The sequence below is a fragment of the Egretta garzetta genome, unplaced genomic scaffold (assembly GCF_000687185.1).
Source record: "Egretta garzetta isolate BGI_Z169 unplaced genomic scaffold, ASM68718v1 scaffold524, whole genome shotgun sequence".
Taxonomy (NCBI): domain Eukaryota; kingdom Metazoa; phylum Chordata; class Aves; order Pelecaniformes; family Ardeidae; genus Egretta; species Egretta garzetta.
In genome coordinates this window covers 769,088-782,056 of record NW_009259336.1, presented here as the reverse complement: position 1 = coordinate 782,056, position 12,969 = coordinate 769,088, and the positions used below count along the sequence as shown (strand labels likewise).

Below are 12,969 nucleotides of genomic sequence, written 5' to 3'. Positions count from 1 at the left end.
GATTGTCCTCCATGTGCCTGGTGAGCACACTCAAGATGAACCTCTCCATAACCTTCCCCGGTACTGAGGTCAGGCTGACTGGTCTGTAGTTCCCCGGATCCTCCTTCCGGCCCTTCTTGAAGATAGGTGTCACTTCCAAAGTGTGCCATTCCTTTCAACAGTGTGCACATCTAGGCCTTAGAAAGCTAAAGTTAGTTGAGAGAAATCATATATGAAACAATTTGTCCAGCTAGACATCAGTCAAAATTTCACCTAAAAAGTCTTGAATCCCGGTCCTGCTAATTCTGACATCATTAAAAGATTGTGGTTTTATTCTGTTCCTCTTCCTGTCTGCTGTAAACAAGATTTTTTTTATTTTTTTTTTTCAGTATTTGATCATCTTCAGTCTTAGTTTTTCTGTCACTGTAGTTCATGCATGTCTGATTTGATCTTATAAATAAATAAATATTACTGCAAATCTTGTCCCAAGACGACAAAAAGCACTCTGAAAATGGTTGCTTTGGAAAATCTTACACAAAGTGCCTTTCTCAAATGATCAGTTTTACTTTGATATAGAAGATGTTCTTGAAAACAACTATTTTTTTTTTTTTGTTTTAAATTTCAGGATATGAAATACAGGGAGGACTTACGGCATCTGTATGTTTGTAGTGTTGATCCTCCTGGCTGTACGGATATAGATGATGCATTACATTGTAGAGAAGTAGAAAATGGAAATATAGAGGTATTGCTTTGGGGGGGGGGGGGGGGTTTGGTTTTTTTTTGGGGGTTTTTTTGGGGTTTTTTTTTTTAATCAAGCCATTTATTTGTTTACTACTTCCTTTATTTTACAGACAATGTAGTGGTAATAGTAAATGACATGAGCAAAGCTCCAGATCTGTTATAAAATAAACTAATGGTGTTTGCACAACTGTGAGATGGTAATAAAGAAAGGGAGTTGATTTGCATTCCATCAGTGTCAGAAATGGGATTTTAATGTTGTCTTGAGCTTTCTGCTCATTTGGCATGGGAAATCAGCATAGGAGTTATTTACTGCTTTAGCCAAGTACAAACGTAGATATCTACAGCAAGGATAAGGAGCTATCAGTAGAAAAAGCAAAGCTACTGCTGTAATGCCTAAGGAATAATTATTTTATTAAAAAAAAACCAAAAACAACACAACATTGAAAAGCTTCAGGCTTAACACCAACTCTCTACCCCCTTATATCTGATTTAGTCATGTTTTCTTTGTTATAAATTAATTTGTAATTGTAATAGTAGAGTGTGCCAAAATGGAAGGTCTAGCAAACAGAAGAGCAAAAACAAATTTGCAGTGAGCCTTGGAAGAAAATGAAAGAGGTTATTTGAGCTCTCAGACAACAAGATTTGCATTGGTAATGAGTATAACTTTCCACTAAATGTACACATGCTCTTATTTAGCATAATTGCTGCAATTATTCATTTTTTTTATTATCAGCGTGATAGGTGTTAACTATTCCTATTGCCAAATATAGGAGCTGCTGAAGGGAACTGGGAATGGGTAAATTGGGTTCTAAATAAAAACTTGAGAAAGTTTCTTTCATGTTGAGAACTATTTCTGTTTCATAAGATGCATAACGTGATGCTTGTTTTTTAGGTTGGTGTACATATTGCAGATGTCAGTCATTTTATTCGCCCAGGAAATGCTTTGGATGAGGAGTCGGCAAAAAGAGGAACAACAGTGTATCTGTGTGAAAAAGTAATTGTTTTCTATATGTAAAGCTTTTTGTACAAGTGGTTGAATTTTTCATTGCTTTCCTCTTTTCATTCTTGGGAGTAGAGGTATTATCTCTAAACTAAAGGGAAAAAAAAAGTAGAGTCCTTTGGGCTGTGCTTAATTTGCTTAAGACTATCAAAATGAGGGTGCTTTCTGTCATTCAGCCTGCACAGTTAGAGGGCAAAAACATTTTTTTTTTTTTTAATCCGTTATCTGGAGACTATCCCTTTCAACTCCTGTTTGAAGCATTAATAACATGTAGTTCTGAAACTGGACTACTGTTTTAGCATCGATCTGGAATTGCAGAATTGGCCTGGTTTTGCCTTTTCCATTGTTTTTTCTCATGGTAGTTAAATCTCTGTTGCTTCCTATGATTTGTATTCATTAAAACTGTACACTTAGTCCTGTTTGTTTTAATTTTTTTTCTCACAGACCACAATTTATTTTCAGAAATAACTGTTAACTAGAAAACTGATAATTAAAATGGATCTTGGAATGAACTTCCTCTAAAGTAGCTTACTTTCCTTTCAGAAGTCTGAGCTTTCTTACAAAAAAAAATTGCTATTTCCAAGCTTTTAGTATATTAAAAACCTGGAAATTAAAATACATACTTATAACTAGTCATTATTTTTATTCTTTACTTTGCAGAGGATTGATATGGTCCCAGAGTTACTTAGTTCGAATTTATGCTCCTTGAGATCTAATGTGGACAGGTATATATATATCTATATGATCCATACTTTGATCCTGACAAGAAACTCCAGATGTTTGTATGTGGATTTTAACAGATTTTTTTTTTTTTCCTCCCTTTTTCCATCTCATAGACTTGCATTTTCATGTATATGGGAGATGAACCATAAGGCTGAAATTCTAAAAACCAGATTTACAAAGAGTATTATTAATTCCAAGGTTAGTCACATAAATATTATTATACTTATGAAAAAAAGCTGGAAACATTTTTATAAAAACATTGATCAACAGACTTGATAATGAAGTTTTCTTCTTTCTGTTTATTGCTTTATATTTTCTTAGAATTAGAAAATGATGCTTAAATTTTAAAAATAAATGTTTGATTCTGCCCTGTTCTTTTAAACCTCTAAGGCCGCAATGTTTTTTGTGCAGTTACTTTGTGATAAAATTTCATTTTAAAAGTATAAATGTATTGAGATATATATAGGACATGGTTGATATATAGCAGCTAGTCATAATTTTCAGTTAAATTCAGTGGACTCTGTAGGTGTTTAATATATTCCTGAAACTGTGACCTCTAATGTGATCAGCATAACAAAACTCTGTAAATGCCTGGTATTTTTTAATATCTTGCATAGATCTGTCCTGTTTTGTCCATTATTCTTTGAGAATGACATGCATTTAGGTCTTGAATGTAAAGCTTTCGATTATTGTGAACCAACTTTGACACCAAACTGCAGTTTCTGCAGGACAGAACTATGTTTTTCTTTTCGCTATTAAATCATGCATCTTCATGGTGTTTTTTTTTTTTTTTTTTTTTTTGTTAACCTCTTCAAGGCTTCTCTTACATATGCCGAAGCACAGATGAGAATTGATTCAGCAACTATGAATGATGCTATTACTGTCAGCCTGCGTGGACTAAACAAATTAGCAAAAATTCTGAAGAAGAAGAGAATTGACAATGGGTAAATGGCAGTGTCCCTGTTATCTTTTTTCCTGTTTTTCTTTTTTTTCCTGGCTATTTTTTTTGCTGTCGAACTGTATAATAGTCCCCTGTGTCCATTTTTCCAGTTAAGATCTTTTGAAAGAGAAGTGTTTTGTCATTTTGATTTGCATAAAAATGTCTATTTTCATTTCCCAAAAAATAGAAACTTCTCCTTCACAGGATCAATCAATATGGATCTCCTACAGTCCTTATAAAAACGCAACCAGAAAAGTAGCATTTCAAATTTTAGGAGCTAATCCTGATGTCTGACAGCAGCATAATTTAGGCTAATTTGAACATTAATTTCACAATTGTATATTTAATTTCTGCTAAATTTTTAAATTTCTGCTAATTTTAAGTTACAGTTTCATGATAAACCCAGATGTTGTGCACAGGCCTGCAACTCAGCTGCTGTCTCTGTTTTACTGTAATTCCTTAATACCACTTATTGTCTTCCAGAGCCTTGACGCTTTCCTCACCAGAAGTTCGTTTCCACATGGACAGTGAAACTCATGATCCTATTGATCTGCAGACTAAGGAGCTCAAGTATGTGTTTTATTTTCCTCAATTAGTTAATTCAGGGCAGGGATAGAATTAAAGGCAAGTTTAAGTAGCAACATTTACTTAATTCTTTGTCTAAAAGGACACCTTCCGCTAGATCAGGTTGCTCAAAGCCCCATCCAACCTGACACTTCCAATGATGGGGCATCTGCAACTTGCCTGGGCAAGCTGATCCTAGAAAAAGGAATTCATTCCTCTGTATTTTTCTGCACTGCGAAGCAAGTTTTGAACTGTTTGCTTCATGTATAACTTAAGTCTTTACTACTGATTTCATGGACCACTAAGTTCCAAACACTCTACATCCCACTGGCTTCTTTGTGATGCTCTTCTGCTGGTATTAACAAAGGAGAGAAGGTAGAACATGGAGTTGGGGATTACTGAAACCTTAAGAATAACAGACCAGTTATTGCACGTGTGCAGAGTGATACAGACAGTTCAATTTCTGAAGCTAGATAACTTACTTTCTGTCACACTACTTAGTTTGTGTGCTAAAATCTACACTTAGTTATGGATACTGTCACTACTTTATGGTGTGCAACACTGTGCTTTCAAACTTCATATGCACAATATTTGAACAGTACTGTTATGAAGAAATCAAGAGGCTTATCCGTTGGTCGTTTTTGGGCATTTTAAAGAGCATTTTTCTTTAACTTAATTTGTTATTTTAGAATATTTTCGTTTTTAATGTTTGCCTAATTGTATATATGTTCAAAACCACTAGTTACGGTTATATAATATTATTAGGATGGTGGAAGGTTTCTTCACTGAGCACTCAAAGTAAATATATAATTTAATGCTTTTCTAACAATACAAAATATTTTATGTTGCTAGAGAAACAAATTCCATGGTTGAAGAGTTCATGTTGCTTGCCAATGTTTCTGTAGCACAAAAAATTTACGATGAGTTCCCTGAGTTTGCCTTGCTCCGGAAACATCCTGCTCCTCCCCCATCAAATTATGACATCCTTGTGAAGGCAGCCAAGTCCCAGGCAAGTTCTTACCATGCTAATTAAGTGAATTGATTATAAAAAGCTGTGTTTTCTCTCCAGTTGGCCACTTGCACAAGAAAACGGGTTGGAAAGCAGTATATCTGAAAGTGTATTAGCTACACTTGGAAATTGCTGGTACTTGTAGCACTCTAGGTGAAAGGAAGGCTCTTGTGCTTTTTAAAAACCTTTCTTAGGTAAAGAAAGCAAATCACTCTTAAGTCTTTTGTATTGTAACTCTGTTGTGCTGCGAATGTTTCTCCTCTCCAAGCCACGTGTGATTTTTAAGCCAGTTTTTGGATCACGTACATTATTGATGTACTTAAAAATTGGTCAGTCACATCAAATAACATGTCTCTCTCAAACTCAGGAAGTAAGAAAATGTGTTCATGTGTTTATAGTTTCCATCCTCTCCTTAGATCAGCTAGAGGTTAATTTAGCCTGAAACAACTCTGACAACACACAGACACGTGCCTTTTTTCTTTTTTTAGGGGCAAGAGAGAAACTCTTGCTTGGATGAGAGTCTGCGTGGCATAAATACTTTTTTTTTTTTTTTTTTCATAACCCTTTTGATTTATTCAATAAAGGGATGGAAAAATCAAAGGAAATAAAAAAAAAAACCACAACTTGTTACTATTAGCATAAAGTGTTTCTTCGTTCTGAATGGATGTCTTTTCTGAATTCCTAGGCTACTGACTTAGCTTTTCTTTGTTTGCATAGAGCACTAGTAATAATGAGGGAGGGATCTGGGCATGGGTGGATTTTTGTTTTTATAACACTGGCATTCCATTAGGTTGTTATTAGGTATGATACCCGTGCCAGTTGCTAAGATATCAGCATGGACATAGCTGTTATATTTCTGCTTGTACTCTGTTAATACTTGCTAGTAATATGTGACCTTTTTTTTTTTTTTCTTCCAGAATTTGGAAATTAAGACTGATTCGGCAAAGGCTTTAGCTGAATCATTAGACAGAGCTGAATCTCCTAGGTTCCCTTATCTAAATACACTGTTGCGAATTTTGGCCACTCGCTGCATGATGCAAGCTGTTTATTTCTGCTCTGGAATGGATAATGATTTTCATCACTATGGTTTAGCCTCACCTATTTATACCCACTTTACCTCACCCATTAGAAGGTACTTCGATTTTGCAAAAAGTTCCTGAGAACAAGAAGTAGTGATTTATTTGTGAAGAAATTCTATTTTAAATTGTGGTGTTGTCTGTTTAAAACAAAGTAGTGTTTCTGTTCAGCTTTCGATTTCAATTGAAACAGCAGTAGCTTTACATGATGGTCCATCTTCATGTAAGCCCCTAGGTTCACTGTCTAAGACTCCTAAGGTCTAATGAAATTTTATAAAAAGACTCATAAAAATAAGAGAAACACATCCCTAATGCTTATATCTGGCATTGAAATGCACTTTGGAATCAGTTAACATTATGTAAGTCAACCAGAGAGTGAGGCAGAGTTTGGCCAGTCATTTTTCAGGGGGGCGCTGTGTTTTAAATTTTGAGGAGTCTGTATTTTACCATATAAAAACATTGCTAATGTGAAACTTGCTACTGTAGCTGCTGTACTGTAGTGAAAACGTAAGTTGGTTGTTTTTTTTTTTTTTTCCTTTTAACCAAGAAGTATCTAAGTTTTGAGGAAAATAATTGTCGTATTTTGCTCCTTAGAAACATTTCAAGTGAAATCCCTTACAGGTGGATTAAAATTCCTATGCATTTGTGTGGGTAATTTGTGGAGCTTCTGGGAGTCCTAATAGTAAATTTTAGCTGCTAACAGATGCGTTAGAAAGTTCCTGGCTGAAGTTCTAAGAAAAGTTATGTACCAAGAAGTTCAAGTGTGACTGTGCTTTGCAGATCAATGGCATTGAAATGCCACTCTACGCTAAATTCATCTAGTTCATAGGAAAGGGAAGAGAAAGTGGCATAAGCTGCCATGGTGAAACATCATTCTTTAGTCCAAAAATAAAACTTTGGGGTATTTGTCTGTAAACATTCAACAATACAGGCTCTATTGGTAGAATATAGTAAAGAATTTCTCTTAGAAAACAGTGCAGTTCATTCTGGCTCTGCAGAATGTATCTTTGGTCAGCAAAGAGAGCGGCCTGGAATTAATACAGGGACTGTCATTATTACAAAAACTTTTTGATCTTTAACATTTGCTAAAACAAAATTACACTCAGAACCTTTTTTTTATTAAAAAAGTATGTTTTGATATGTTATTGATCATTTAATCTCATCTGTTGCAGGTATGCTGACATTATAGTACATCGACTTTTGGCAGTGGCCATAGGAGCAGACAGTACTTACCCAGAACTTACAGATAAACATAAACTAGCAGATATGTGTAAAAATCTCAATTACCGACATAAAATGGCTCAGTATGCCCAAAGAGCGTCTGTTGCATTCCATACACAGGTAAGTAGCTCTGTGATGTAAGGATTTAGACTGAATATAAGGAAGAAATTCTTTACAATGCGGGTAGTGAAACACTGGAACCGGGTTGCCCAGAGAGGTGGTGGAGGCCCCATCCCTGGAAGCATTCAAGGCCAGGTTGGACGGGGCTCTGAGCAACCTGGTCTGGTTAAAGGTGTCCCTGCTCACTGCAGGGGGGTTGGACTAGATGACCTCTAGGGGTCACTTCCAACCCAAAACATTCTATGATTCTGTGATTTACTATGGACGAGTCATGTTGATTTTGAAGGGAGGGAGGGGACATTGAGTTGTGCTTTGTAGAGCAAAACCAAGTAAATCTGCAGGAATGACCAAGCATGAGGGCTGCTGCTTTGAGGAAAAGCTTCAACATTGCATTGCTGGTTCTGAAGAATTTAAAATAATGGCATCTTTTTACTCTGTGTTTTTTATAAGCAGGATGAATGCTTAATACTACAGTAGTGTTACAAACAGTTTATGGGATTTTTTTTTTTAATCTGCTGTCAATATATGGTGTGTAATTATCACTAAGTATAGATACGTATTTGAATGGTTTTATTTTTTTAAACCACTATATTTGTAATCAAAAAGAGAATGTTTTAGTGCTTTTTTTCTTATTCATGTACTTTACTTTTGTTACAGCTGTTCTTCAAAAGCAAAGGAGTAGTGAATGAAGATGCATATATATTATTTGTAAGAAGAAATGCAGTTGTGGTTCTGATTCCCAAGTATGGGTTAGAAGGAACAGTATTCTTTGAAGAAAAAGGTAAACCAACACCAAGACTGGATTACAACAATGAGGTATGCTTTATAACATTTGTTCTTAAATACCTTTAGTTTTTGATTTGGGAAGTGAGCAGAATGACTAAAATCTGTTCTAGTTGGATTTAGAAGGGTAAGAGAGGCTTTTCTAAATGCAAGTTTATTAGTAGTAGTGCCACTATGGCCTTTGTAAGTCCAAATACACCACAGTTTCCAACAGGAATTGGTTTCTGTACTAGACACTACTAATATCTAATTATCTGAGTAAGTACCACAAAAATGTATATGCCGTGTATTATGACACTGAACATTCAGGACAGTAATTTGTGTTCATTTTTATTGACATATAACATCAATAATTTCCTATAAAAATAGTTATTTGTATAAAAACATAAGGCACTGTAAGCAGTGAGTATTTATACAGAATTTGAACTTTCAGGTACCGTCACTTACTGTGGAAGACACAACGTTACGTGTGTTTGATAAAGTTAAAGTGAACATTATGTTAGATGCCTCCAACATCCAACATCAGAAAATTCGGATGGTGTTGGTAGAACCAAAGGTAAGGCACACTATTTGTGATTCGTAGAATCTTGTTACCCTTCAGTAATCTTAACAAATCAGCATACATTAAAATTGAAATTTAACCCAGAAGAAAAAAATAATTTAGCGGCAGATTATAGCGATTGCTTCATGTCTGCTCTCAGTAAAACACAGGTCTGCTTTCACTGGCTGCTGTAAAGAATTAAAGGCTGTAAATTAAATTTCCCTTCTGGGCCCATCAGGAATATTTCCACTGATGGGAAAGATGATGATTTGCTGAAGCAATATCTTTTGAATTTCATGGGCCTGTAATCAAATCTCCCTTTTGAAAATCTGCCAAAACTCCATAAGATCTTTTTGCTCCAGTAAATTACGGTGTAACTGTGAAGGCTGGCTCAGAAGGAAGCTCTATGTAATTGCTGGCTGTGAATGGCAGTCCTTTCTTGCAACTTCCACAATACAAAAATTCTCTCTTGATAATGTTGTAAGAACTGTAATGCCCTTGTAACCATGTCTCTGGTCTTAAGAATTTCAATTCTAGCTTCTTAGCACGTCTGGGACACTGGGGTTGTCACCTGGTCTCACACCTCAGGCCTGCTGAGTTTTTTGCGTGCCATCACAAGATTCTGTACTTTTATTCGGTTACATGTGACTTTTTAGGTAAACAGGTGGTTGCAGTAGTTGAGTATCCGTAATCACGGAGGAAAAAGAAAACCCAAAATAAGCAAGAGATCCTTGATTGTTATACAGTCAAATACTATTTTTTTCTGAGGAATCATCTGTTTCCAAACACTTGTAAATATTCTGATCTTTGTGGTATTCACTTGAGTTGAAGGCAACCCTCATGATTTCAAAAAGTGGGAGTGGATAATGGAGTTTGTAGTAAGAACGAGACCTTGCACCCTGCTGTGCATTCACGTGCTGAGCTCCCCAGCTAGCGTTTGCCAGAGCTGCCGTGGTGGGCGCAGCTCAGGAGCACTCCTGCCGCAAAGACTCCAGTCCCCGAGGGACACGCTTTGTTCATTGAAAATAGACACACAAAGCAAGGCTAATGCAAGCTGATTCCACCCATACATGCTGCCTTTACCTTCTGTTTCTTGTACTCATTTCTGTGAGGTTCCTTGGTCTACAATGAAGCCAATGCTATAGTTTCAGCTTACCCCTTGATACAGGAATGGCCGTACTGGTTAATCCAAAATACTGTCAGCCTAAACAGCAGTTACTAGTCCTCCTTCCTGGTAAGGAGCAAGTGTAGGAATAAGATGCACATACAGTGATCATTCCCTTTGCCTCCATTCAAAGCTTCCAGCAATGTACAGCGTAAATACAGTCTCACCCAGAGATACATATCTCTCTGTTCAGTCCACAGAGTCTTGTTCTGTGACTTTCTTTAGTCGCTTTTTTCCCCAGCTTACCCTTCTGACCCCTGTGGTATCTCGTAACAGTGAGTTCCCCAGCTCACCGTCTATGAAAAAGTATTTAACCTTTCATTTGTTTCAAGCAAGTAATACTGTTACTTGATGACATGCTGTCCTACACTGTAGAAAATAATCTTTTATTCCTATTTACCATTCCCATGCCGCTCATTCTATATACTTCCATTATGCACTATGTTAGCTCCTGCTTTTCTGGAAACTATTTTGTATCTTTGATCTTCCTCATCGCCTCTATGTTTTTGTAGTTCAGTTATACAGTTGGGGTTTTTTTTGAGCTGGGAGGAACAGAAGCATACGCACAATTCTGAATGTGAGCACGCCATCGATCCGTACAGGATCACATACTTAGAGTTCCATATGGGATTTTCATGATGAATGGTGTTACCTGGGAACCCTTTGCATCATCTTTCATTCGTTCTAGTACCAAGACCAGTTTTAAGCAATGAGTTTATACACACCAACAGTTGCTACTGACGCTTGCTTTTAGAACTCTTCGATGGACAGTGTCTAGTCCTGGCACTGTTAGTATTCCTCTTACCCAGTTTGTTCTAAACTTTTTTTTTAATGATGATCATTTGTAACCATTTTCTTGATGTTGGTCTTAATTTTCTTGAGTGCTTCAAATACACTTTGATTACCTGTTGTTCATGCCTGCTTTTAGGTGTTCGTTATCATCAAGGTATCCACTGATGGAGGAGCAAGGAAGAATTCCCTGCCTCTCACTTACTTAGAGAATTTTTATTACTTTTTATTACTATTTATTTTTATTACTGCTTCTCAGTCTTTTGGGCTTGCCCATTTATTTTAACTGAATTTTGCACTTACTACTTCTTCATTTGGACAGAATTTTCACTTCTTAAAAGGATGTCTGTAGACTTGTAATACTGATCACTCCAATGGCTTTTCTTTTAACTGTTCTCTTGACATTCTGTTGATAAGTGGCATATTCTCACTCCAAGTCTTTTTTTAAATGCCATCTCACCCCTGAAAGCATTTTACCTTTTTGCAGCCCCCCCTTCGTAAAATCTGCACTAAATTCCTTATTATTGCTGATATAACGCATTTTAAGGTTTGGGTTGTGGTGGTTTGTTTCCTTCTACCACGATGATGCATTTTGAGTAAGTATGCTGAAATCGGTATTGGGGGGCTGGTTGTGTGGGTAACCTCTTTGGCGAGAGCTGCTGCTCCCTTTTTATGCATTCTCTGACTAGTTGCTGCAGGAAACAGGCCTTTGTGGCACCAAGAAACCTAGGCACTGTCTTGTCTTTACTCACTGAAGGTAATTCATTGTTACCGTGTCGCCTGTTCCGACGGCCTCTCCATAGACTTCTCCTCACGGAGGTTTAATTCCCGCACGGGTGCCTGTGTTACTCCAATACACTTAAATGACTCTTCCACTGGCCTGTGCTGTCGTCGCTGTCACAGAACTTGTAACCTGGTATTAAAAGTCGTAGCCATCAGCTTCCTCACACCCAGCTTCTGCGGGGCCTGTCACCCGCTCTCATCAGACTGTACAGTTTGCCCAGCAACTCGAGCCTAGAGGAGCATGCATGCGTCTGGTCTCGGTCCAATTGTTTTATGAACCCCGCTTAAGCAAACTGTATTTCATCGTAGCCTGCTTCACTCTTCCCTGCTTGAATGCTGCTCATTTCCCTGTTCTCAAAGAACGCACAGCGTGCTTCTCAATCACCTCTTTCCTTGACAAGTCCTTTGGGCTCTTCCTTTTTCTTTGCGTTATGAGAAGGTCTGTTCTCTACTTATTTCAGAAGTTTTTCCAGTTTCTACCAAAGCTAAATGCCTTTTTGCTAGGCAGTGTCCTGAGCCTGACAAGGGCCTCTGCTTGACAGGAGCAGCGCTTCAGAAAACACCACAGCGATTGTGTTTTGTGATTGTTTTAAGAGCAAAATGAAAATTGTTAGGTTTAAGACCCCCTTTTCACCCCTCTCATTCATACTCCTGGCCTTGTAAGCACCTGCCAGGGCATAGCAAACAGCTGGAGCTAAAAGGAGCTGCTGACAGTTCAAATTTTTGTATTTCCCTCACCTTTTTCCACCTTTTCCTGACGCTGAGTTGTCTAGCTGTGCTGCTTGTATGACAGCACACCCTTTTTCAGAGGATTACTAACAGAATTTTCTGATGTTGATACAGTGTTTAACAAAAGGTCTGTACAGGTAAACTTGAGTTTTATCAGGATAGTAAATATGCGAGTTTAAAAGTGTTCTGACTTCTAATTCTTTTCTTACTGTAGATACTAGGAGATGAGGTGCCTGCAAACTTGTCTGTGGAGATAAGCAGCAAGAGTGAACCGGAGAAAAAGAGAAAGAAGCTGCAAAAATAGCTGGATATAAAAGTTAATAGGAAATCACACACAAGTTATTTGTATTTGTATCTTTTTCCCTATGGGCAAAACGCTAGGAACAGATTTTGTTTCCTTTTAAAATATACATTTTAATAATCTGTAAAACTGGCCTTTTTTAAAAAACTTTTTATGACTATATGTATGCAGGAGAACAATAGTTTTAAAACCCAGCATTGCCTACAGTTTTGTCTTATGAGTGAAAATAAATGCTTCTGCAAAGTGAAGAAAAAGTTGTGGTTTTGTTTTGGGGGCTGGGTCTTTGGTTTTTTGTTGCGGTTTTTGGTTTTTTTCTTTTAACAGCCTTAAGGCCATTCAAGAGCCTGACACAAGTCAGTCTCTTCAGGGCTTTCGCTTTAGCACCTCACAACCCAAAGAAGTAATTGTGCTGGTTACTGGTCTCCAGTGCTGACAGAATCTACTCTTGGAAGATAAATTCCACCTGCCATCCCACACACTGCAGCCCCTCCTTGGGGAAGCTTTG

The 12,969-nt window shown here is 37.2% G+C and overlaps 1 protein-coding gene across 1 annotated transcript in view; it reads left to right on the top strand.

Annotated features, from left to right (window-relative positions):
* DIS3 (DIS3 homolog, exosome endoribonuclease and 3'-5' exoribonuclease) overlaps positions 1-12,592 on the top strand; it is a 21,203-nt gene extending 8,611 nt beyond the window's left edge. Inside the window, exons 9-20 of the mRNA XM_035892377.1 lie at positions 605-721; positions 1,613-1,714; positions 2,381-2,445; positions 2,557-2,641; positions 3,260-3,387; positions 3,867-3,953; positions 4,800-4,956; positions 5,874-6,088; positions 7,205-7,373; positions 8,031-8,189; positions 8,590-8,712; positions 12,378-12,592. Of these exons, the coding sequence (XP_035748270.1) occupies positions 605-721; positions 1,613-1,714; positions 2,381-2,445; positions 2,557-2,641; positions 3,260-3,387; positions 3,867-3,953; positions 4,800-4,956; positions 5,874-6,088; positions 7,205-7,373; positions 8,031-8,189; positions 8,590-8,712; positions 12,378-12,467 (1,497 nt within the window). The 3' untranslated portion in view covers positions 12,468-12,592. The remainder of the gene's footprint in view (positions 1-604; positions 722-1,612; positions 1,715-2,380; positions 2,446-2,556; positions 2,642-3,259; positions 3,388-3,866; positions 3,954-4,799; positions 4,957-5,873; positions 6,089-7,204; positions 7,374-8,030; positions 8,190-8,589; positions 8,713-12,377) is intronic.
* Positions 12,593-12,969: the final 377 nt, after the last annotated feature.